Source organism: Aegilops tauschii, chromosome 2 (genome assembly GCF_002575655.3).
Source record: "Aegilops tauschii subsp. strangulata cultivar AL8/78 chromosome 2, Aet v6.0, whole genome shotgun sequence".
In the NCBI taxonomy this organism is placed as follows: Eukaryota; Viridiplantae; Streptophyta; class Magnoliopsida; order Poales; family Poaceae; genus Aegilops; species Aegilops tauschii.
This window is the reverse complement of record NC_053036.3, coordinates 597,359,871-597,384,909: the sequence shown is the minus strand read 5'-3', so window position 1 is coordinate 597,384,909 and position 25,039 is coordinate 597,359,871. Positions and strand designations below refer to the sequence as shown.

Below are 25,039 nucleotides of genomic sequence, written 5' to 3'. Positions count from 1 at the left end.
GGGCATGCTAAATGAAACACATGTAGCCAGTAGCAGTGTGACAAGGGATGAGACAGATGTACAAAAGGAGAGAACAAATAAGCGAAGAGAAAGAGTGGAAGTGCATGAGCAAGAAACTGATGACAGTAGTAGTGGCTCAGAGTGGGTTGACTCTGACAATGAAGTTCAGAAGGATGATGATGATCGGTTTGTAGAATGGGTTGATGACAAGCATGAGAAGAAAAAGAAGAGGAAATCAGAGTGGATTGATGATAGTGACTATGATTCAGAAGAATTGGTTGAACTCAATGATTCCGATGTTGAGGATGTTAAATCTGAAGAAGTTGAAGTGAAGGATAAACATGGACAGAAGAAAAAGAAGAAGACGGTAAAGCTTAAAAGATTCGGGCCTGAGAACATGAAGGAACTTGATTTCCACATTGGCATGGTGTTTCTGTCAGTCATTGAGCTTAGAGGAGCAATACAGGAGTACATTGTGCAGAATAGAGTGCATATCAAATATCTTAAGAATGATAAGCAGAGAGTTAGGGCTCATTGTGTGGAGGGTTTTCCTTGGTATTTGTTTGCTGCACCTGACAGCAGGACAGAGAGCTTTGTGGTGAAGAAATACATTGGAGAACACACATGCTCAAAGGAATGGGAACCGGAACAGTTTACTGCAAGATACTTAGCAAATAGATATTTGGAAAAATTCAGGGCAGATGAGAAAATGTCACTTCAGGACTTTGCAAGGATAGTGCAACTTGATTTCAATATGACCACAACAAGGAGCAAACTTTCAAGAGCCTGAAGGATTGCACTAAAGCAAATAAAAGGAGATGAACTGAAGCAATATGACATGCTATGGGACTATGCAGAAGAAATAAGAACAACTAATCCTGGGAGCAGCATGATTCTAACAATTAAGGATGGGAAGTTTGAGAGCCTGTACATGTCACTAGATGCTGCCAAAAGAGGGTTTTTAGCTAGTTGTAGACCTGTCATATGCATTGATGGGTGTCACCGGAAGACTAGATATGGGGGAATTATGTTGACTGTTGTTGGAATTGATCCCAATGATTGTATCTTCCCTATTGCCATAGGTGTAGTAGAAGTTGAGGACAAGAACACATGGAAGTGGTTTTTGAACACATTAAAAGAGGAACTTCACATACAGAACACTGCCCCATGGACACTGATGAGTGATAGACAAAAGGTATCTTAGTACATAATGCACACTTCCTTTATTATTTGTGTCTTCATGTGTTTGTTTGGTAATCTAGTTGTATTTGTATGTGAGTGTAGGGGTTGATCAATGCAGTAGAAGTTGTTTTCCCTAATGCTGAACATAGATTTTGTGTAAGGCATCTACAACAGAACTTTGCCAAGAACTGGAAAGGGGATATCCTGAAAAACAAATTGTGGCAAATTGCAAGGGCCACCACTAGGGCAGATTGGCTTGCAAGAATGGCAGAGATGGAAGAGTTGACCCAGGAGGGATATGAGTATTTGGAGGCAATTAGTCCTAGTTCATGGTGCAAAGCTTATTTCAGAGAACTTCCTAAGTTTGACCTACTTCTCAATAACAATTGTGAAGTGTTCAACAGGTCAGTTATCCTCTGCCTTTAATTATTTGAATGATCTCTCTAATTGTGAGTTGGTAGATAACTAACATAGTATCACATAATTTACTATGTAGGTATATCCTTGATGCTAGAGAGTTGCCCATTATTACTATGTTAGAAAAGATCAAGGATCAGATGACTACTAGATATTAAGAATAGTAAAACCGAGCCTAATCCCTTCCCTCTCACACCCTTAGTATTCTGGTCCGTCCGATTTCACCACTGGACATTTTTTGGCCGTTCGATCAACTTTAACGGGATGTCCAATGGGCAGCTGCTCCAGTAGCCAAATCAGAGGCTTGTGGTTAATTGGGCCCTCCCTCTCGTGTGAAGCCCACTTCAGCCTTGGGTAAAAAAACTGACGAACCAGCAGGTCCCTTCGCTCGACGGATCGACGCCTGATCCCCTTCGTCTCAGCTTCTACCCGCGTCTCTCTTTCTCCCCACAACCCTAATCACTACAGCTCCGGCGAACGACACCTCATCCTCGGTCCTCCCACTTGCAGGTCTCTCGATCCCCATCTCATCCTTCTCTTTCCCAACCCGGCGGTGCAGACGCAGGAACACGGCTCGGCAGAGTTCCGTCGGAAGCATGGAGCGCCTTGGGACAAAGCAGATGTCGCTTGCAGTATGCTATTCGCCACTGCAGGAGCGCGACTGCAGTGACGATCTTGATTGCTTGCAGGAACCACAGAATACATTCTCTTTTAGTCTGATGAATATATCATGAAACTTGGCAATGGCATATACAAATATCCTTAGCATAGTACTATTTACATTATTGTGCGTGTATTTCACCATATAATTTTTTTGCTTGTGATATTTTGTGTTGCATTAATATAATACGATTCTCCGTAAATAACATGTGCAGGATATTTGTTTACTCCGATGGTCAGAGTCAAAATCTCGGTGCTAATCTCCCTTTGGCCATTTTCATAAAACCTGCAGGTTTGACTTACGGTCTTATTAAGTACTTCTCTTTTATTTAGTAAGAATGATGATATTTTGTTTACCCGATGGTCAGAGTCAAAATCTTGCATGGTGTTAATCTCCTTTGTCCATCTTCTTGAAACCTGTCGGTTTGACCTCTGATCTTATTAATTTCTTCTCTTTTATATAATAGGGATGAAGTTTAAGTAATGCGAGCAACTTTGTTTTGAAAGTTTGAACAAATCAGGTTAGATCACAAAATCTTGAATTGCAAACTACAATTTCATTGCTTAACCTGAATGAAAAACATGCAACTCAGATGGAGTCATGGTTAACCACCAAACCAAATGCCAGTGGTGACACTGGTACAGAGCACCTGAATTTTTCTGGGTGCAAGGCAATATTTTACCCTGTTGATTTGTGTATATTTCTGCTGAAATGGCTAATCTTGTGTAGTCTTGGCTTGCCCAAAGAAACACCTAATCTCGGCTATACACGTGGTAAAATATTTCATTTTCGTGCAGAATTATGGGCACTCCTAATGAATACACCTGGCCAGGTGTTTCTTCATATTGCTTTGGCCAACATTTTTCATATTGCTTTCTTATTTACTCTTGCAGTCATGTTCCCTCTACTAAATTTCATGTGAACCACTACATGAACTCAACCACACCAAATTAGTACGGTGAGTTTCCTCTTACAGTCTCCTTCAAGAAAACAGCACCTCTTACTTTGCGTGCCTTTTGTTTGGCTTGTCAATGCCGATATTGATGTTCCATGCATGTAATATACATGAATTGTAGTTGTAGCGATGTACCTTTTCATTCTCTGGCATACATTTATGCACACAAAATCTGGACTTACAAGGGCATGTATATAGTAGTTGTAGAATGTGTATATGAAGGTGAAAGTTATCTGTCTGGTAATATATCTATGCAATTATCTACTGCAATTTTTATTTTATTTTTTATTTAATCTCCATGTTATATGCCACTGCACATTTACAAAATCTTTTATTGTTCTACTGAAAGATGGACGGGCGCGCACCATCAACATTTTTTTTCCTTCTGTGATCCCCACTTCTACCACAGGTTACATTCTGATAATAACTTCCCAAACTATTTTTTTTGCAGGTGGTGTTCATGGTTGATCCATTGGGGTAAATCTTGGAGACATGTTCTAAAATTTTAATTTGGTGAATTCTTCACTTCTCACTTCTCAGTCTCCAATGGCTCTTGACCAGATTACTTCACCATGACTGCCATACATTATATTTTCATGTTTTAGTATCTATGAATCTATCTATATCTATATTGCTCAGATTATGTTTATGTCTTGTTCCTTCGACCGCTCTTACGCCGTTGGTTGCCGAAGCCCTTATTCCTCTTGGTGGTAGTGGTGCAGGTAACATGGCCGGCAAGGGCAAATACGAGGACCTGGCGTGGCTTGGTTAACAACGCCATGTTACCTGCATACTTGATTAACAACGCTTTGGTTCCCCCATTAGATGTTTCTTTGTCATTTCTCTGTAAATATAATTCACATTTTTATGGTTAGGTGTGAAATGGATATCTCCATGAGCTGAAAGGAGTGTAGAGTAGTGACAAATTTGTATACTCACCTGAAAGCAAGTTAATCGATATGGTTTGTCATAATAGTGCCTTGCTTAGGTTTGTGTTATGTGATGACAAATCAGTGTAATCTGGCGGAATATCGAGATGGGAGAAAAGCGCGAGGAAAGCCAATTGACAATATGCCAAGTGTTTCAATAAAGGTTAGTAACATTTCTGCGTAGGTGGACATCATGCTAGGGAATTTTGTTGCTGATTTAAATTTAGTTTTAATCCCCTGTTCCATTTTTCAGCATTGTTTTTTAGTTTTAAATGTATTTGTGCTATGGGCATTATCACTAGAAATGTGGTTTATCTTAGTGGTGTCTACTTTGTGCACATGTTTTACCTGTACGAACTTATGCTTCTAACGTCTCAACATGGAAGAAAAGGTGCACTTCTCTTTTCATAAGATTCACCAATGATGTTGTTTAGTATCTTTAAAACACGTGGGAGAAAAGAAAAGATATGAAACATGTGCACTTGATTTCACTAAACAATGAAACCAAGGTGATATCATTGTGGTAGAAAACTTGATTACACTAAACTGTGATGTTCCAGCAATTATTCAATATTTGCTTCAAGCACTAACATTCAATATTACAAAAAGACGGGTGCAGCAACACGCGCCATCAATGATCTAGTTATAGCAAAAAACAAGGAGGCGGAGGAGTGGTGTGGGACTATATGTCCAAAGATAAGGAAGAAGCTGGACAAGCACATAGAGATGTCTAATAACTGCATTGCATATCCTGCTGGAAAGGGGATTTTCAAAGTGAAAGGTTTAACTGGACAGTACACTGTTGACATACTTAATATGTTGTGTACATGCAAATACTGGCAGCTCACAGGAATTCCATGTAGACATGGTATTTCTTGTTTAAGGCATGATAGAATTAAACCTGGAGAAGTGGTGTCACATTGCTACAGCATGGCTGCATTTAAGAAAGCTTATGGTCATGTCATAATGCCAACTAGAGATCCTAAAGATTGGCCCAAAACTAATGGTGTTGCAATTAAACCACCAAGGTATGAAAGTTGTTCGAAGGCCTAGTACAAAAAGAAAAAGAACCCTGTTGAGGAGGAGGAGGGAAGAAGGATGAGTAGACATGGAATTGCAGGCCATTGCAGTGTTTGCAATACAGAAGGACACAACAAGAGAAAGTGCCCTCAGCTAGGAAGGGATCCAACAGGAGCGGCTAGTCAAGCAACACATGTTGGTGAAGATGCACCTGCTAAAGCAACACCAGCTGGTGAAGATGCACCTGCTGAAGCAACACCAGCTGGTGAAGATACACCTGCTGCTCAAGCTGGAGCTGGTCAACCAGCAACAAAAGCAACCAAGAAAAAGCTTCCAGTGAAGAGGAAGATTTTGTGCAAACCAAAGGTACAATTCATTATCATGTTCTGACCTATATTTTGTTGCCACTAGTGTGGCTGATCTCTATTTGTATTTTGCAAGGAAACTGCTAGCACGAGTGTGGCTGCATCTACCACAACACATGTGCATGAGCAGAATGTTTCAGTGTTGGAGATACTACAGGAACAAGTATGTTGTAATATTCAAGTTAGTTGTGTGTTGATCTCAAACCATTTCAAACTCATAATATTTGTTGTTCTTTCAGGCCATATCAACTCAGTAGTCTCAAACCACTGCTCAAGGCCCTCTACCAGAAAGTGCATTCATTGCAAACTGCAGAGATGTTATTCCAAAGCCAAGACCTACTACAACAACTGTTGGTTTAAAAAGGCAGAGGAAGAAAAGGGTAGTGAAGACCAAGGAGAACACAATTCTTGAAGTTTAGAAGAAAAGTGTTATGATGCTGTAGTTTGAGCTTGAAAACTAAAAAGCTTCTTTTGAGCTAGAACTGATTGGTTTGAAATTAAACCTAGTGTTCTCATGTTGTAGGTTTCATCCAAATCATCAACAGTTTCTTTTGAACTAGACAAGCAGGGCATGTTTATGTGCTTGCCTAGTACTAGTATGGCCGAGTGAACTATTCTATGAACTATGCAATGTTGGATATGAGCTATTGTGTGAGCTTTGTTGTTCTACATGTCAATGCATTCTTGTGAATGTTCCAACAATGCGGACGATCGTCCCGACCATCCGCGAAACCATAAATAAGCTAACCATCATTGGGGGCGATCGCCGCGACCATCCACATTGACCAAAATGAAGCTATTCATCAATGTGGACGATCGGCGCAACCGTTCACGAGACAAAAAATAAGCTAACTTTCATTCAAATCAAACACTTCATTTAGATCAAAATGCTTCCAAAATCGCACTCTTGATTTTCAATTCAGATTAAACACTTCATTCAAATACTTCATCCCAATAGTGCTTACATGCTCATTCATTTCAGAGCCACTAAATAAACCATCACAGCCAACAAAGTGACAATACAAAACAAGATCATCCTAACTAAGCAGATCAGCTCATCCAACTTCTTCACAACATCAATCATCACACCATTGCAAATCTTCTGGACTTCAACACCTCTGTCTTCTTCCTCCTCTGCCTCTTCACTTTCTATGTCGCCCAATGAATGACCAGAGCTACCTCCAGATCTTCCTGTTCTTGCAATAGATAAGTGGCCATTCCTAACCAGAAGATCAAAATAGTTATCTGGTCCATCTTCCAATAGTAATGCTGGCATGGATTCGGTCCAACCTGGACGAATTTGATAGATTCAGAAAAAGAGAAATGGGATAGAATCAAAGATAAATGCTTCAAAACATCAAACTCTTGGTTCTTACACGATGATTGGGGCACTTGTAGAACACCCGTCCAGGGTTGTCAATAGATTTCGATCGGAGCACAATGGTGTTACGGACATGGCAGCAAGGACAAGCCACCAGCGGCAACATACCAGGCGAAGTTGGAGCTTGCGCCGGCAGCGGCGGCGCTGACGACGACGCTACCATGCTCCTCTTCTTAAACTACTTCCCCGCCGAGGAGCTTGAAGTGCCGGCCATGGCTAGGGTTAGGGCATGTGAGAGAGAGGGGGGATTTGGGGAGGAAATAGAGCCAGCGACCGGGGAATGTGAAGAAGAGTGTTTCTAAGGGGTTTTCTATAAAAAAGAGCAGCCTCCGCAGCCCCTCTGTCGACGTGGCGCGGGTCAACACGCCACGCGGGCAGGTCAGCAAGCGCTAATGAGAAAAAGGACCTCCAGTGATCCACCTATTAAAGAATTGGGACCTAAAGGTGCATTTTCAAAGAAATAGGACTAAAGTGACACAACGGCGAAACTTATAGGGCCTCCATTGCATTTAACTCATGTAAATTATTTGCACACAAAAGATGTACCAACAGGTCAGATAACTTTAAATATATTATGGTATCTAAACTTTTCCTTCAAATACCTTCATATTCTCATGTTGGACGTGAATCCATGGAAGCAGTTATGTTTCATATTTTTTTTATTGTGCAGCCTATTTATGAACCGAGTTTCAAAAGAAAAAAAGGTGGAACGAAATCAATGGACTAGAGAGTGGTGAACAATTCTATAAAAATGTCTTTAGAGTGGGAAGATCTAAACTTTGCTAATAGGTCCTTAAGAACCCCTACAGTGTAAGCTATCAAATAGTGTGAAGGCCAAAGTAAAACTTACAAGAAAATAAGTTAGTTGAATTAGAGAGATGCAAACAAGGGGTGGCTCAACAATGTATCCATGGGTTTGAATAATTGATGCTATGCTACTCCTAGTTGTTGGAAACTTGAACCACAAAGGCTATAAGGCCACAGATCGGGTATCGGCAATGTACCCACAAATAGCACACATAGTGCATGGCCGCCTATACCACCTTGGCTTATGGACTACAAAGTCCAAGCCTCATTTGGGTTAGCTCTTCCACAAAAGAAAGATGGTTTCCAGACCTTGTATAAACTTTTGCTTCCTCCATAATATGATTAGAGGCTCTCAAGAGACCTATCTATAACACTAGCGTGACAATAACTTTAAATATTAGCCATTGGATATGCTCCATCCAACACTTGAGAGATGGTAAGTCAGCGCATTATTCCGTTGCATAAGGTCTTCAACTCATAGGATTTTGCTACATGGCCTTCTAATCCCCACCCCCCCCCCCCCCCCCCCCCCCCAACCCCCACCCACACACACACATGCTCATTTGATTCTCTAAATGTGTTCAACTTCTTCCTCCGCCAAGTGTCCAACTATGGTGACGTGGCCAGCCTTTCGGCCTGGGTTGAAGCTTGTTACAAGGACCGATATGCAAGGTACAGATTGCAATTTCCTTTTTTATGGTGGGTCCTGTTAAGATGTATGCTCATGCTTATCCAATGGAGATCTGGTCCTTCTGGACCCTGCTACTTATACTGTTCAAAGAAAAGGAAAACTAAACCGTGTGCTATCCGTGGGCTCAATCAAAACAACGGGAGAGGTCTAGAAAACGGAAAGAAGAAGGTCGCCTTCAGCCGACGCGACGCGGCGACGGCGTGGACCTTTTGTACTAGTACTTCAGACAGACAGAAGCAGAAGCAACCAGCCGAAGCTCGTTCCTCGTAGACAGTTGGACAGTCGTCTCGATCCATCGTCCATCCCGTCTCGCCAGCAGCCGACCATGGCCGCGCAGGCGCCGCCGCCGCCGCCGCCGGAGCAGAAGATGATGGTGGCCATCGACGAGAGCGAGTGCAGCCACTACGCGCTCGAGTGGGCCCTGCGCAACCTCGCGCCCCGCCGCCTCATCCTCTTCACCGTCCAGCCCTTCTCCCCTCTCAGCTACCTCCCCGTCGGCTCCCCGCGTAAGCACCGCGCCTCTCCCCGTCCATCCAGTTACTTGTAGTACTAGCTAAATCGTATTGCTGGCTTCTACTGAAGGAGCAGTTGGCCCGTCGGTGGCGTCGCCGGAGCTCATCAGGTCGGTGACCGAGCACCAGCGGCAGCTCGCCCAGGCGCTCGTCGACAAGGCCAAGGCCATCTGCGCCGAGCACGGGGTATGTGAATCCCTTGCTAACTTGGTTAATTACTTCCTCGATCTGTTCAATGGGCGCGAAAATGGCTCTGAGAATTAGTAATTTGGGGGCAGAACTGGATCTTGGTTTCCCGGATTAGTTGACCGGCTATGTCTCTCTGGTTAATTGGTTGTGTGTGTAGGTTGATGCAGAGACCGTCATCGAGGTGGGTGATCCCAAGGAAACCATATGCGAAGCTGCGGAGAAGTTGAATGTTGATCTGCTCATCCTGGGAAGCCACAGCCGTGGGCCTGTACAAAGGTACCAATCATAATCCTTTTCTGCTCCTCGGGATTTTCTCTTGGGTTCCCGAAATGTGCCACTCCCTAGTGCTGTGTAGGAGTAAATCAATTAGTCAATGCGGTCCCCTTTCTTCGATTTTGTAGTGAAATGTATTTCCTGTCGATGCTAATTTGTGATGCTGTTCTTCTTATCTGCTTGCCATATGTGACTTACACCTGAATTGGAGATGGATAAATAATTATTGTCAAGAACTACCTTTCATTTATCTGTGCATAGATGGGTAGCAGTCTGATAAGCGCCGATTGGTGATTTCTGATGATGAGTGAAAATGAATATTCAGAGAAGTTACATGTGAGAATCTAAAGCAGTAATGAATGAATTAGTAAAACATGAAATAGTTTTGGGTAAGCCAGAGAAACCACTTGCCAGGTTTGGTCAACAAAAGAAATGTGATTGTGAAGATAGCATGCTTATGTAGGACATACCTCATTCAAGTGACACCAAGTACTGATTTGTGATTTCTGATGAGTGACAACGAATATTCAGAGAAGTTACATGCTACTCCGTCCAGTGAGGTTTGAAAAGATGAAATCGTTTTGGGTAAGACAAAGAAATCATTTGCCAGGTTTATTCAACAAAACAAATGTGATTGTGAAGATAAGTATGCTCATGTAAGACATACCTCATTCAAATGACTTGTGTAAGTTTTCCGGGGAAAAACATGACTTGGAGAGGAATTGCACACCTCACAGCGAAAACAACTTGACATGAAACCTAGAAACACATCTAGAACTACTGTTTTTTGTTATGTACGGCATCTGTTGTTAAGCCTTAATATGTGTCGAACTCAGCTCTAAGCACCATAGCGCTGTTGCTGTGCAAGGTAAGATATGCCTCATTCAGATGACCTGCATGATTTGAGATGAATTGCACATCTCACAATGAAAACTGCCCAAACAACAACAAAGTTTTTTGTTACGTACGACATGTGTTGTTTTATCTCACATGTCGAATTCAGCTCTAAGCTCTCTAGCATTTGTGCAAGCTAAATACTTGGTTATCGCCTGATTCATCTTTTTGGTGTCTTAAGTGATTACATACATATCACCTAAATTGGGGGGAAATCCCTCCTTTTTGAAAAACAAAACATATCACCTGAGTTATTGTACTTGCCATGTTGTTCTTGGTGTACTATCCTTATTCATACTTTGTGTAGCTTTTACAATTAAATTGAGGTAGATTGTTCGCAACATGCAGAACTTAAACTATCTTACTTCCTTGTTTAAAAAGAAAACTATATTGTACTTAACCACCTAACAAGGACATGATGAGAGCCACAGTACTGTGCCAATATTGCTAACTTAGTGAAGAATCAAGTACTCATCAGTCATCACACTGCACCATCTGAGACACATTTGACAGGATGGTCCAGCGTCGAGTTGGTCAAAGTTCCTTCTTCTCCAACTAATGTGATTGCTGATATTGCTACTGCAGGTTTTTCCTTGGCAGTGTGAGCAACTACTGTAGCCACCACGCGAAGTGCCCGGTTCTTGTTGTGAAGAAGAAAGAATGAAACTCCGCTATCTACTGTATTCATGGACATCGTGTGAAGAACCCTTGAGATGTGTATCTACATGTTGTTTGTCACAGCATCTAGTTGCATACTTGCATATGAATAAACATACTTTGCCAATTTGAAAACAACTATATATTCAGTCTTGTACATGAACGAATAATGCCAAGAGGCAAACTGAGTGGTTGATTATTGGAACTGAAGTTGAAGATTCACGGGATTATCTTAGCAGCAACAAGGGAAAATTGAGCATGTGACAGTCGACGGGGGTTTCGTCGATTCTAACCTGCGTGCTTTGTTCTTCTTCGATGCCTTGCGAACAGACTTTTTGGGCACCTTGCATCTTTTTTTTTTCTTCGAAAAGGAGGATAACCCCTGCCTTTGCATCGGGCGATGCACACAGCCATGGGCACCTTGTATCTGCCTTGCAGCTTGGAGCTCTACTGGTCACCTGGTTGTTCGATCAGTCCGTAAGGGGGATACAATGGGAGGTCTGTGATTGCTACGAATTTCTGCTGCTGTGGAGATAAACTGATTGACATGAGCTATCTATGTTCCAAGCGATCACTGAACCTGGAACCCCAAAGACAGGCATGTTGCGACCCAAACGAACACCACTTTCACATCCAGCAGAGTGCTTGCATTTGTTTCAGCGTAATTACCATGTGACTAATAATCCATTCCATACCACATCCCCATCAAAGAATGGCTAACACAATCCCACCACAAAACGTAGCGTATGAGCACACTAACGCACACACACAAGCAAAAACACCCTGCATCTGCGCTGCATCACATGTAATGATTCACCAACCTAGCTACGGGCCCAAGGCTAACACACACACGACCGCACCGAACGGTAGCTAGTTGACGGCGGTGCAGACCCGGCGCACCTCGCCGCCGGAGCCGGTCTTGACCCCGATCCGGCCGAGCTTGGCCATGGCGGCGACGAAGGCGTCGAAGAAGGCGGAGGAGTTGGCGGCGAAGAGGTTGACGGTGGGGCGGGAGCGGCGGTCGGTGAAGAGCACCTGGTCGGAGGCGAGCAGGCCCTTCTGGTACCGGAGGTTGTCGAAGTAGGCGTTGTCGAAGGTCTTGGGCGTGGTCACGTCCAGCATGGCGAACGCCGTGGGCGGGTAGTTCATGGGGCACACCTTGCGCAGCGACCGCAAAAAGTCGAGGTTCATCGGCGGGTTGTACCGCAGCCGCTGCTTGAACGTGTAGATCCGCCGCACGAACTTGTCGCAGTGCGTCACCCCGATCGTGTGCGCACCTGTGGCATATATGTAACACAATCAAGGCACGAAACAGATTCAAACTTTGATTAAAAAAATGACAAACGGATGAATTTTTTGCTGTTTTTTCCTTGAGAAAACAGTTCTTCAGTTTTACAGTTTTGCTAAGTCTCAGTCGACTGAAACGGATGAATTACTTTTAGCAATGAGAAAGATATTATTTTGCCAAATTAATGAAAGTGTAGCTAAACAAGTAGGCTAGCATACGCAGGTGCAAATTCAGGATCGGATGCAAGTGCTAGTGGACTTTGTCAGTTCAAAGGACGAAAGATTTTATGCAAAACAGTTGCGCTCCCGTGGTCCTGCCTGCAGTCCTTTGAACTTTGCATGGGCCAAATTGGCCAGTTTAGTCAAAAGTTACTGCTATCAGTACTTTGTTTCTATTTCGTGTCATCATAGGGTGGGCCTTCTTTGGCCCCGAATCCAAGCGTTCCGGTTATGTAAAAGCAAAGCATAGGATCTCACACAAAACCAAGAACATTCAGACAAAGTGTCTTGTGTGCCCGTGCACTGTGACTGAGATAGTTTATCATCCTCCCAATGTGGAATCAAACAAAAAACAAGCGTTAGCAAACACACAAACGGGCTCCTTTGTCTACTTGCTAGTAGTACTATGTCAGGAAACAGCACATGACTTTCTATGTGTTTCCAACGAAAGTAGATTCCGGGCCTGTTACTGTGCAAAAGAGGCCTCCATTTCCCCTCGAGGGAAAGAAATTACCTCTGTTTTATCACCGTGTCAGTGTTTTTCTACTTTCGAAGCAAACAAAACAAATGTGGGAGGCTCTTTTCATCGAAAAATAAGAGGGAAATGCAGTGCAGTGTGGAACAGTGAGCCGCTTTGTCCTCTGCTCCAAGCAGCAGGATGTGTCACGTGAAGTGCGCACAGGGCCAAAGAAAGATGCTTGCGCTGCGATCAACCTACTGCTTACTGAATGTTGAATATAATAATACGGTGCAAACGCTAACGAGGAATCTTTAATCACTGTGCATGCGAATGCGAGGAGGTGTGGTGACGACGGAAGGAAGGGAGGGAAAGCGGTGGTGTACCGGAGAGCGCGATCATGTCGAACTGGGTGAGGCCGTTGCTGGCGAAGAGCGCGTTGAGCTGGTTGAGGTCGAAGCCGGGGCCCGGGAGGACGTGCTTCACGATGGACTTGCTGAACGACCTGCCGTCCAGCCGGCCCAGCTCCACGCCGTAGCTCGGCCCGCCAGTCTACAATAACAACAGCAGCAAAATGAACTTGTCAGCAGCGATTTGTATTGCATTCCCATGGTAATCCTTACGATTTAGCGGGAGCCGTCCATCGGTCCATGACAGAGTTTCAGCAGGGAAGGGGCCTGCTGGGATATTTTCTCCTGGTGCTCCGAGGAGCACTCGTATCGTATCGTATGTAGGCTAAATTGTCCATACCTAGTCATGCATGTCAGTGGCCTACGACTCTACGGAATGGAAACTTTGGCTGCCTGCTGGGCGGGGGCACGCCTTGCAGTCGCAGGCAGCGTCCTCACAGACACAGGCACCCGTCACGGCCTCACGGGCAACATACAGACGACACCGAGCCTACAGTGACCCGGGGTTGCGCAGAACCCGACTAGCTTCCCATCGATCTCCTCGAATCTCATTTCAGGTCACGTCCCTGTCGCTGAAAGCGCCGGAGGCCCAGAGCAGAGGCCGGAGGCTAAAGAAGTACGCTGGCTGTGCGTGCCCCGGTACTCGCCCCTCGCACCGGAACCGCGCCCCGGCGCGGTCACCGCGCCGCGGGCACCACGACACCCGGAACCGCGCGGCGCATGCGTGCGTCGCGACGCGACCCGGCCGGGCATCCGGCCGCGCCCGACACGCATCACGTGTCCTCCGTAGGCACCGCCTTTTCGCGCTTCGGGAGGGACCGAGAGACCGGAAGCGATCGAGCCACCCTGCCGCATCTCTCTGACTCTGCAATGCAAGGCCCGGCCATGGGCGCGGATCACCGGCCGGCAGCGGGGCTGGACCATGGCTACCCTAGCCTATAGATGCAGCATAGCAGGATGGCGCGGTGCCTATCTAAAAAGTAACTGACGGGCGAGCTGGTCGAACAGTGTCACCGCGGCCCCGCCCGGCCTGGTGGGGCTGGGCGCGCTCAGCAAAAGGGTTGCGCGCACACGGCAAGGCCGGACCGTGGCCCGCCCGGCTGGGGTCACGGAGGAGAGAGTGAGAGGAGACGAGCCTGACTGCCTGAGCCAACCAGGACTTCCGCATTTCGGAGTCCTGGGGTCCGTGCGAGCCTGGCTCGACTGACAGGGGCGCATGCGTCCCGCTCTAGCTCCCTACGCCCGGCTACCCCGGTGTCACGGGATAGCGCGGCACGGCCCTTGTTTACACGGCGGTACGATGGCTGAAGTGGTAAAGGGATACGTACCAGGGAGACGACGTCGCGCGCGGCCATGGCGAGGATGTCGGCGCAGGAGACCTTGCCGGCGCACCCGGGGAGCGCCTCGACGGCGGCCTTGGCCTTGTTGATGGCCTCCACGGCGTCGGGCGACAGCGTGGCGTCCGCGCCGCTGTGGCTCTCGTCGTCCCCGTTCGCCGCCATCAGCATCACCGACGCGTCGCACCCCTGCGCACAGCAACAGAGTCACGGTCAGGGCACGGCGAGCAGCAATGCCAGCACGGCGGAGCAAGAAGGGAAGAGACGAGCGGCTTACGCGGACGAAGCAGTCGTGGAAGAAGAGGCGGAGGGTGCCGGGCGCGACGGCGAAGCTCTGCTGCACGTGCTGCGAGATGACGGAGCGCACGGTGGACTCGGCGCTGGGGCAGCTGCTGGCGTAGTAGTTCTGCCGCAGCTGCGCGGTCGCGGCGTCGAGGACGCACGCGAGCGCGACCACCGCCAGCAGGCCGGCGCACGAGAGGGCTCCCGCCATTGCCGGTCGAACAGGCCCCTGCTCAGCTCAGCTCAGCTCGGCGTGGACGCGCGCGCGTGTGGGCGAAAGGCACCGTGCGTGACTGACGCCGGTACGCACGATTTGTACCGGCTGCGCGCCTAGAGAGTGCGAGTGTGCGCTTGCGTGGGGGCGCGGGAGCGAGGAGGGAAGTGCGGGGGCATTCGCGAGGATATATAGGATCGGGGAAGGGTTGGTTCCGTTGGTGCGCGGCGGAGATGACGGGAAAAAGGAGCCGTGCGATGTGAACGGGAACATGAGGGGAACCGAGACGGTCGTGGACTCCAGCCGTTTACAATCTCGGCGCGGATGGATGGGACGCAGGAGTATCTTTTTCCTTTTCCGATTATCGATGAACTGAAACACTTTTTTAGTCCGAATAGCCTCCGGTGCAGAGCTGATCGATGAGCACTTGTGGATTTATTTATTACGTTTTTCGTTGATTTCTCTCTTCAATTTTGCAGCGGGGGATCCATTTCACTTGTTAGTGCTAGTAGAGCACAAACAACCATAATCACTGCTTGCTAAGTAGTGATTATACGCCGAGCTAGGAGTACTTGCTTTGCGAGTGATAGAGTAAGGGGAGCTTTATCGAGCAACAAAACACACTTGAGCACGAACCGCTATAATTATTCGCTGTGCCGTGTGCGTGCCGGAGCGACTAAAAGGGGCTTCATCGGAGAACAAAAGGCCAAAAAAGGATGGCCTCGTGTGGCTGCATGCACCATGTCTACAGTGTGGCGCTCAGGCTCAGCTCATCTCTGGCGCTAGTCCGCTTGCTTGCGCGCAGATTCAGTGGCCAGCTACCATCCAAAGCATCCTCACATGCCGCTGCCTCGTTGCGTCCAGCTTGCGGCCAGCACCCATGGCGCCCATGGGCATGGTAGACTAGCCAGGCCGCCTCCCTTCCCCTCTGTCCCGTCCGGCCGGTACCCAAGGCGCACGTCCCGGCGCCAGAGAAAAACAAGATTCACGGACATGCTGCATAGAAACGCGGCCGCTTTACCTACCCTAAGCTAGGTAGCAGGCCAAGATCATCAGTGACCAACATGCAGTGATGCAGTGCGGTTGTGCGCCGTTGAGACTTAATCCGAAGAGAAGAAATCAAATGTACTTCCTCCATTCGAAATTACTTGTCACAAAAATGAATGTATCTACAACTAAAATATATCTAGATACATTCATTTTTGAACGAGTAATTCCGAACGGAGGGAGTAGCTCTGCATGAACTTTTGTGTTGAACCCTAATACCTAAGCTATAGAAGTATCTTTTTTCCTGTGTCATCTTTGTCAGCCGTGGCCATGGTCGTATGCCTTCGCAGTAAACCTAACTTTCATTGTCTAAAATAATGTACTCCTTGAAACTAACCCTGGGGCACACGGCAGTTACACTAACCCACTACTCGCATTAGTTTACCATCAAACCGTACCTTGGAGCGCGCAGAAAACAAACAAACATCTCTGGAGCATTTCAGAACCCCAACGTGCAATGCTAGTGGCGCAGAGCGTAGCAGGTTTTCTTGGGGGAACGGCACTAAGACTGACTGATGATTAGTCTGGAGAGGCAAATGCACTAACCAGGGAGATGCAACTTGACGGTGTAGATTAGATTAGTGATGTAAAACCGAGCGCCTCTTCTGAAGCGCATTGGACGCGCCGTTTTCGGCAGACGCATCCATCTGCTTCCTCGGTTTGTCGCAACGGGAAAGCAGAGCGGAAAGGCTTTGTTTATTTCACCCGGCAGAATACGAGGGATCTTTGGACATTTCTGCTGGAATCGTCTCGCGGCAGCTGGTGGTAACCCATGAGGCCATCCATGACCTGTGTCTGTGTGGAGCAGGACCAGCGCTCCTTGCTTCTTCATTTTTTTTCTCTTTTGAGAAAGGACCAGCGTTCCTTGGTCCTCGGCGTCGCCCCTCATTTTCATCTATTTTGCGGAGGGTTTTCTGATATCTGTCGAACTGTGCGGTGTTCACTTCCTTCCTTTTTATCTGAACGGTAGCAGTTTGAGCAGTTAAGTGGTTTCTGCTTAAGCATCTCATTCAATTCTCTTGAGCACCAGCAGGCATTTGCGAGGGCGTCATATTAAGTGCGCAGAATGTTTGGAAAAAAAATATTCATATTACTTTCTTCGGTCGGGTTTATAAGCCGGACACGGAATTTTGGCCAAGGAGAAGTGAAAGGTCTGAGCGGTCGGATTTGGACACCTGGCTTTGGCACAAAGGAGCCATGGGGTCGATAGTTTTTCGATTGGCCGGTCACCAAAAGGATTTGCTTTTCTTAATATGTAATATGGGGTGGGGCGGGGGGGGGGGGGGGGGGTGCATGACGCTGACAGCCTAGCCCGGGTACACACGTCGCGTGCGGGGCAACGCGCGAGACGATGCACGTGGGCGCGATCGAAAACAACACAGGAAGGTGGCCCTAGTCGCACCCGCGGCCCAGGCGTCATGAACCCCCGAGAAAACTAGGCGGATGCGAGGTGCACGAGTAGATCGGATGGCGCAGAGCGTGTCAGCCGCAGACGGCGTGGAGGGCACTCTTGCGCGGCGAGGCCCCTAGAAGGCTGGTACTCCAGCATCCTTTACAGGAGTAATATGTTAACGGCAATTTCTGTGTTTTATGTTCATGAACACCTCGTCCATGGCAGCCTTCATTATAAAGTATTGATAAGTGATGCTATTTTTGGTCAACACTACCCATTACATGCAGAAACATGTTAAACAACAACACAAAGTTCTCTATCGGTTCATTGCAAATGAAGCCACAACCAAACTAGATGTATTGTCCATGGTTATTTAATGCCGATTAATGGCCCACATGACATCTTATTGCATGTTTGCCACGTATGTAGTGTCAAATGACACATAGACACTGTACTTTGCATAGGCCATGCGTGACGCGTCATCTGTCCAAAACAAGTTCTCCACCTTACCCTCGTCATCAATATTGATTCTCCATTAGAAATAGGAATCCTTGGTCCTCATCTCCTAGAAGTATGCAATATTGCTTCCCACATCTATGTGGCGGTTCTACATGTGAAATTTAGCTCGCTCATTGGAAATATCTTGTGTCGTGTAGGGTACATCTTGAGTACACGCGTAGAACCATGCAATCACCTACATCTACCTTGCAGTCTCGATGTTGTACCCGTGTATAATTCTTAAGAAGTCATTTTCCTCCTCGGGGATGTTTCGATGTGATGTCAGAAATTTTACTAGGGACGGCTTTTTGATGAGGGGATGGTTGTGGTTGCCGTCGAAATGGCCGAGAGTCCACCACACATCCCTATGCGTAACATGAAGGAAATATGCCCTAGAGGCAATAATAAAGTTGTTATTTATATTTCTTTATATCATGATAAATGTTTATTATTCATGCTAGAATTGTATTAACCGAAAACTTAGTATGTGTGAATACATAGACAAACAGAGTGTCACTAGTATGCCTCTACTTGACTAGCTCGTTAATCAAAGATGGTTAAGTTTCCTAGCCATAGACATGAGTTGTCATTTGATGAACGGGATCACATCATTAGAGAATGATGTGATTGACAACACCCATCTGTTAGCTTAGCACGATGATCGTTTAGTTTGTTGCTATTGCTTTCTTCATGACTTATACATGTTCCTATGACTATGAGATTATGCAACTCCCGAATACCGGAAGAACACTTAGTGTACTATTAAACGTCACAACGTAAATGGGTGACTATAAATATGCTCTACAGGTGTCTCCGATGGTGCTTGTTGAGTTGGCATAGATCGAGATTAGGATTTGTCACTCCGTTTGTCGGAGAGGTAGCTCTAGGCCATCTCAGTAATGCACATCACTATAAACCTTGTAAGCAATGTGACTAATGAGTTAGTAACGGGATGATGCATTACGGAACGAGTAAAGAGACTTGCCGGTAACGAGATTGAACTAGGTATTGAGATACCGACGATCGAATCTCGAGCAAGTAACATACCGATGACAAAGGGAACAACGTATGTTGTTATGCGGTTTGACCGATAAAGATCTTCGTAGAATATGTGGGAGCCAATATGAGCATCCAGGTTCCGCTATTTGTTATTGACCGGAATGAGTCTCAGTCATGTCTACATATTTCTCGAACCCGTAGGGTCCGCACGCTTAACGTTCGATGACGATCGGTATTATGAGTTTATGTGTTTTGATGTACCGAAGGTAGTTCGAAGTCCCGGATGTGATCATGGACATGACGAGGAGTCTCGAAATGGTCAAGACATAAAGAATGATATATTGTACAATGTTATTCGGACATTCGATGAGTTCTGAGGGTCACCGGATAAATATCGGAGTGCCGGAAGGGTTATCGGAACCACCGGAGAAGTAATGGGACTTGTTGGGCCTAGGGGAGAGAGAGAGGGGCTGCCAAGGGCTGGTCGCGCGCCCCCCACGGGCCTAGTCCGAATTGGACTAGGGGGAGGGGCGGCGCCCCCTCCTTCCTTCTTCTCCTAGTAGGACTAGGAAAGGGGGGAGTCCTACTCCTACCAGGAGGAGGATTCCTCCCCCTTGGCGCAATTTATAGAATTGAGCATAGTTATGAGAATATCTAGGCATGATCATGTATATAGGCATCACGTCCGCGACAAGTAGACCGACTCCTGCCTGCATCTACTACTATTACTCCACACATCGACCGCTATCCAGCATGCATCTAGAGTATTAAGTTCATAAGAACAGAGTAACACATTAGGTAAGATGACATGATGTAGAGGGATAAACTCAAGCAGTGTGATATAAGCCCCATCTTTTTATCCTCGATGGCAACAATACAATACGTGTCGGTTCCCCTACTGTCACTGGGATCGAGCACCGCATGATTGAACCCAAAGCTAAGCACTTCTCCCATTGCAAGAAAGATCAATCTAGCAGGCCAAACCAAACTGATAATTCGAAGAGACTTGCAAAGATAACAAATCATACATAAAAGAATTCAGAGGAGATTCAAATATTGTTCATAGATAATCTTGATCATAAACCCACAATTCATCGGATCTTGACAAACACACCGCAAAAAGAGTTACATCGAATAGATCTCCAAGAGAATCGAGGAGAACTTTGTATTGAGATCCAAAGAGACAGAAGAAGCCATCTAGCTAATAACTATGGACCCGAAGGTCTAAACTACTCACATATCACCGGACAGGCTATGGTGTTGATGTAGAAGCCCTCCGTGATCGATGCCCCCTCCGGCGGAGCGCCGGAAAAGGCCCCAAGATGGGATCTCACGGGTACAGAAGGTTGCGGCGGTGGAAATAGGTTTTCGTGGTGCTTATCGATGGGTTCGGGGTACGTAGGTATATATAGGAGGAAGAAGTAGGTCGGTGGAGCTACGAGGGGCCCACGAGGGTGGGGGGCGCGCCCAGGGGGGCAGGCGCGCCTCCCTGCCTCGTGGCCTCCTCGTATGTTTATTGACGTCCACTTCAAGTCCTCTGGATCACGTTTGTTTCAAAAATAACTCTCTCGAAGGTTTCATTCCGTTTGGATTCCGTTTGATATTCCTTTTATGCGAAACACTGAAATAGGCAAAAAAACAGCAATTTGTGCTGCGCCTCCGGTTAGTAGGTTAGTCCCAAAAATAATATAAAAGTGTATAATAAAGCCCATTAAACATCCAAAACAAAATATATAATAGCATGGAACAATAAAAAATTATAGATACGTTGGAGACGTATCAAGCATCCCCAAGCTTAATTCCTGCTCGTCCTCGAGTAGGTAAATGATAAAAACAGATTTTTTGATGTGGAATGCTTCCTAGCATATTTCTCAATGTAATTCTCTTTATTTTGGCATTAATATTCAGATCCGAAGGATTCAAGATAAAAGTTTAATATTGACATAAAAATAATAATACTTCAAGCATACTAATCAAAGCAATCATGTCTTCTCAAAATAACATGGCCAAAGAAAGTTATCCCTACAATATCATATAGTCTGGCTACGCTCTATCTTCACCACACAAAATATTTAAATCATGCACAACCCCGATGACAAGCCAAACAATTGTTTCATACTTTTGGTGTTCTCAAACTTTTTCAATCTTCACGCAATACATGAGCGTGAGCCATGGACATAGCACTATAGGTGGAATAGAATGGTGGTTGTGGAGAAGACAAAAAGGAGAAGATAGTCTCACATCAACTAGGCGTATCAACGGGCTATGGAGATGCCCATTAATAGATATCAATGTGAGTGAGTAGGGATTGCCATGCAATGGATGCACTAGAGCTATAAGTGTATGAAAGCTCAACAAAATAAACTAAGTGGGTGTGCATCCAACTTGCTTGCTCATGAAGACCTAGGGCAATTTGAGGAAGCCCATCATTGGAATATACAAGCCAAGTTCTATAATGTAAAGTTCCCACTAGTAGATGAAAGTGACAACATAGGAGACTCTCTATCATGAAGATCATGGTGCTACTTTGAAGCACAAGTGTGGAAAAAGGATAGTAACATTGTCCCTTCTCTCTTTTTCTGTCATTTTTTTTGTTTGGGCCTTTTCTCTTTTTTTTATGGCCTCTTTTTTTTGTCCGGAGTCTCATCCCGACTTGTGGGGGAATCATAGTCTCCATCATCCTTTCCTAACTTGGGACAATGCTCTAATAATGATGATCATCACACTTTTATTTACTTACAACTCAAGAATTACAACTCAATACTTAGAACAAAATATGACTCTATGTGAATGCCTTCGGCGGTGTACCGGGATATGCAATGAATCAAAAGTGACATGTATGAAAATAATGAACAGTGGCTTTGCCACAAATACGATGTCAACTACATGATCATGCAAAGCAATATGACAATGATGGAGCGTGTCATAATAAACGGAACGGTGGTAAGTTGCATGGCAATATATCTCGGAATGGCTATGGAAATGCCATGATAGGTAGGTATGGTGGCTGTTTTGAGGAAGATATATGGTGGGTGTATGATACCGGCGAAAGGTGCGTGGTATTAGAGAGGCTAGCAATGGTGGAAGGGTGAGAGTGCGTATAATCCATGGACTCAACATTAGTCATAAAGAACTCATATACTTATTGCAAAAATCTATTAGTTATCGAAACAAAGTACTACGCGCATGCTCCTAGGGGGATAGATTGGTAGGAAAAGACCATCGCTCGTCCCCGACCGCCACTCATAAGGAAGATAATTAATAAATAAATCATGCTCCGACTTCATCACATAACGGTTCACCATACGTGCATGCTACGGGAATCACAAACTTTAACACAAGTATTTCTCAAATTCACAACTACTCAACTAGCATGACTCTAATATCACCATCTTCATATCTCAAAACAATTATCAAGTATCAAACTTCTCATAGTATTCAATGCACTTTTTATGATCGTTTTTATTATACCTATCTTGGATGCTCATCACTTTTAGGACTAAAATTTCAACCAAAGCAAATTGCCATGCTGTTTTATAGCACTCTAAAAATAATATAAGTGAAGAAAGAGAGATCAATAATTTCTATAAAATAAACCACCACCATGCTCTAAAAGATATAAGTGAAGCACTAGAGCAAAAATTATCTAGCTCAAAAGATATAAGTGAAGCACATAGAGTATTCTAATAAATTCCGAATCATGTGTGTGTCTCTCTCAAAAGGTGTGTACAGCAAGGATGATTGTGGAAAACTAAAAAGCAAAGACTCAAATCATACAAGACGCTCCAAGCAAAACACATATCATGTGGTGAATAAAAATATAGCTCCAAGTAGAGTTACCGATGGACGAAGACGAAAGAGGGGATCCCTTCCGGGGCATCCCCAAGCTTAGGCTTTTGGTTGTCCTTGAATTTTACCTTGGGGTGCCTTGTGCATCCCCAATATTAGGCTCTTTCCACTCCTTGTTCCATAATCCATCAAATCTTTACACAAAACTTGAAAACTTCACAACACAAAACTCAACAGAAAATCTCATGAGCTCCGTTAGCGAAATAAAACAAACCACCACTTTAAGGTACTGTAATGAAATCATTATTTATTTATATTGGTCTTAAACCTAATGTATTTCAACTTCTCTATGGTTCATAAGCTCCGTTACTAGCCATAGATTCATCAAAATAAGCAAACAACACACGAAAAACAGAATCTGTCAAAAACAGAACAGTCTGTAGTAATCTGTATCAAACGCAAACTTCTGGAACTCCGAAAAATCTACCAAAATAGGACTACCTAGATAATTTTTTATTGAACTAATGCAATTGGAATCAGTATTTTATCACGTTCTGGTGATTTTTAACAATTGTTTTCGGGAACATAAAGTTTCTTGAATTTGCAGCAAGATCAAATAACTATCATCCAAGAAGATCTTATAGGTTTTACTTGGCACAAACACTAATTAAAACATAATACCACATCTAACCAGAGGCTAGATCAAAGATTTATTACTAAACAGAAATAAAAAGCAAGAAAATAAAATAAAATTGGGTTGCCTCCCAACAAGCGCTATCGTTTAACGCCCCTAGCTAGGCATAAAGGCAAGGATAGATCTAGGTATTGCCATCTTTGGCATGCAATCCATAAGTAGCTCTCATAATAGATTCATAAGGTAATTTAATTTTCTTTCTAGGGAAGTGTTCCATGCCTTTCCTTAACGGAAATTGGAATCTAATATTCCCTTCCTTCATATCAATAGTTGCACCAATCGTTCTAAGGAAAGGTCTACCAAGAATAATAGGACACGAAGGATTGCAATCTATATCAAGAACAATGAAATATACGGGCACATAGTTCCTATTTGCAACAATAAGAACATCATTAATTCTTCCCATAGGTTTCTTAATGGTGGAATCCGCAAGGTGCAAGTTTAAAGAACAATTATCAAAATCACGGAAACCTAGCAAATCACACAAAGTTTTTGGAATCGTGGAAACACTAGCACCCAAATCACACAAAGCATAGAATTCATGATCTTTAATTTTAATTTTAATAGTAGGTTCCCACTCATCATAAAGTTTTCTAGGGATAGAAACTTCCAATTCAAGCTTTTCTTCATAAGATTGCATTAAAGCATCAACAATATGTTTAGTAAAAGCCTTATTTTGACTATAAGCATGAGGAGAATTTAGCACAGATTGCAAAAAGGAAATACAATCTATTAAAGATAAATTATCATAATTAAATTCCTTGAAATCCAAAATAGTGGGTTCATTGCTATGTAAAGTTTTGACCTCTTCAATCCCACTTTTACCAATTTTTGCATCAAGATCTAAAAACTCCGAATCATTGGGACGCCTTCTAACTAAAGTTGACTCATCTCCAGTCCCATCATTATAAAGATTCATATTGCAAAACAAAGATTTAATAGGGGACACATCAATCACTTTTAGATCATCATCCTTATTATCATGAAATTTAGAAGAACACGCTTTCACAAAGCAATCTTTTTTAGCACGCATCCTAGCGGTTCTTTCTTTGCATTCATCAATGGAAATTCTCATAGCCTTGAGAGACTCATTGATATCATGCTTAGGTGGAATAGATCTAAGTTTCAAACAATCAACATCAAGAGAAATTCTATCCACGTTCCTAGCCAATTCATCAACCTTAAGTAATTTTTCTTCAAGCAAAGCATTGAAATTCTTTTGCGAATTCATAAACTCTTTAACACTAGTCTCAAAATCGGAGGGCAACTTATTAAAATTTCCATAAGAATTGTTGTAGGAATTACCATAATTATTAGAGGAATTACTAGGGAATGGCTTAGGATTAAAGTTTCCTCTATACGCGTTGTTACCAAAATTATTCCTACCAACAAAATTCACATCCATAGATTAATTATTATTCTCAATCAAAGTAGACAAAGGCATATCATTAGGATAAGAAGAAACACTCTTATTAGCAAA

At 44.5% G+C, this 25,039-nt stretch overlaps 2 protein-coding genes across 3 annotated transcripts; one reads left to right on the top strand and one right to left on the bottom strand.

The window, feature by feature from the left end:
- Positions 1 to 8,569: 8,569 nt before the first annotated feature.
- On the top strand, positions 8,570 to 11,143 carry LOC109786328 (universal stress protein A-like protein). Of its 2 annotated transcripts, none has more exons than XM_020344906.4 (4): positions 8,570 to 8,914; positions 8,991 to 9,106; positions 9,267 to 9,385; positions 10,862 to 11,143. In XM_020344906.4, exons 1-4 carry the CDS (start codon positions 8,734 to 8,736, stop codon positions 10,938 to 10,940), a joined length of 495 nt encoding a protein of 164 aa, XP_020200495.1. In that variant the 5' UTR covers positions 8,570 to 8,733; the 3' UTR covers positions 10,941 to 11,143. The 2 variants fall into 2 exon arrangements, with proteins under 2 accessions (XP_020200495.1, XP_020200496.1); XM_020344907.4 differs by having other exon boundaries at positions 8,595 to 8,914; positions 8,997 to 9,106.
- Positions 11,144 to 11,558: 415 nt separating this feature from the next.
- Positions 11,559 to 15,293, bottom strand: LOC109786327 (peroxidase 50). The gene is made up of 4 exons (XM_020344905.4): positions 14,921 to 15,293; positions 14,635 to 14,832; positions 13,283 to 13,448; positions 11,559 to 12,210 (listed from the first exon to the last, which is right to left on the bottom strand). The coding sequence occupies exons 1-4, from the start codon at positions 15,134 to 15,136 to the stop codon at positions 11,804 to 11,806; spliced, it is 987 nt and encodes a 328-aa protein (XP_020200494.1). The 5' UTR covers positions 15,137 to 15,293; the 3' UTR covers positions 11,559 to 11,803.
- Positions 15,294 to 25,039: the final 9,746 nt, after the last annotated feature.

Coding starts and splice junctions, on each gene's coding strand:
- LOC109786328 (XM_020344906.4), top strand. CDS start 8,734: ATGGCCGCGCAGGCGCCGCCGCCGCCGCCGCCGGAGCAGAAGATGATG. Junction 8,915..8,990: donor CCTCCCCGTCGGCTCCCCGC/GTAAGCACCGCG, acceptor CTTCTACTGAAG/GAGCAGTTGGCCCGTCGGTG. Junction 9,386..10,861: donor AGCCGTGGGCCTGTACAAAG/GTACCAATCATA, acceptor TTGCTACTGCAG/GTTTTTCCTTGGCAGTGTGA.
- LOC109786327 (XM_020344905.4), bottom strand. CDS start 15,136: ATGGCGGGAGCCCTCTCGTGCGCCGGCCTGCTGGCGGTGGTCGCGCTC. Junction 14,833..14,920: donor TCCACGACTGCTTCGTCCGC/GTAAGCCGCTCG, acceptor TGCTGTGCGCAG/GGGTGCGACGCGTCGGTGAT. Junction 13,449..14,634: donor CGCGCGACGTCGTCTCCCTG/GTACGTATCCCT, acceptor TTGTTATTGTAG/ACTGGCGGGCCGAGCTACGG.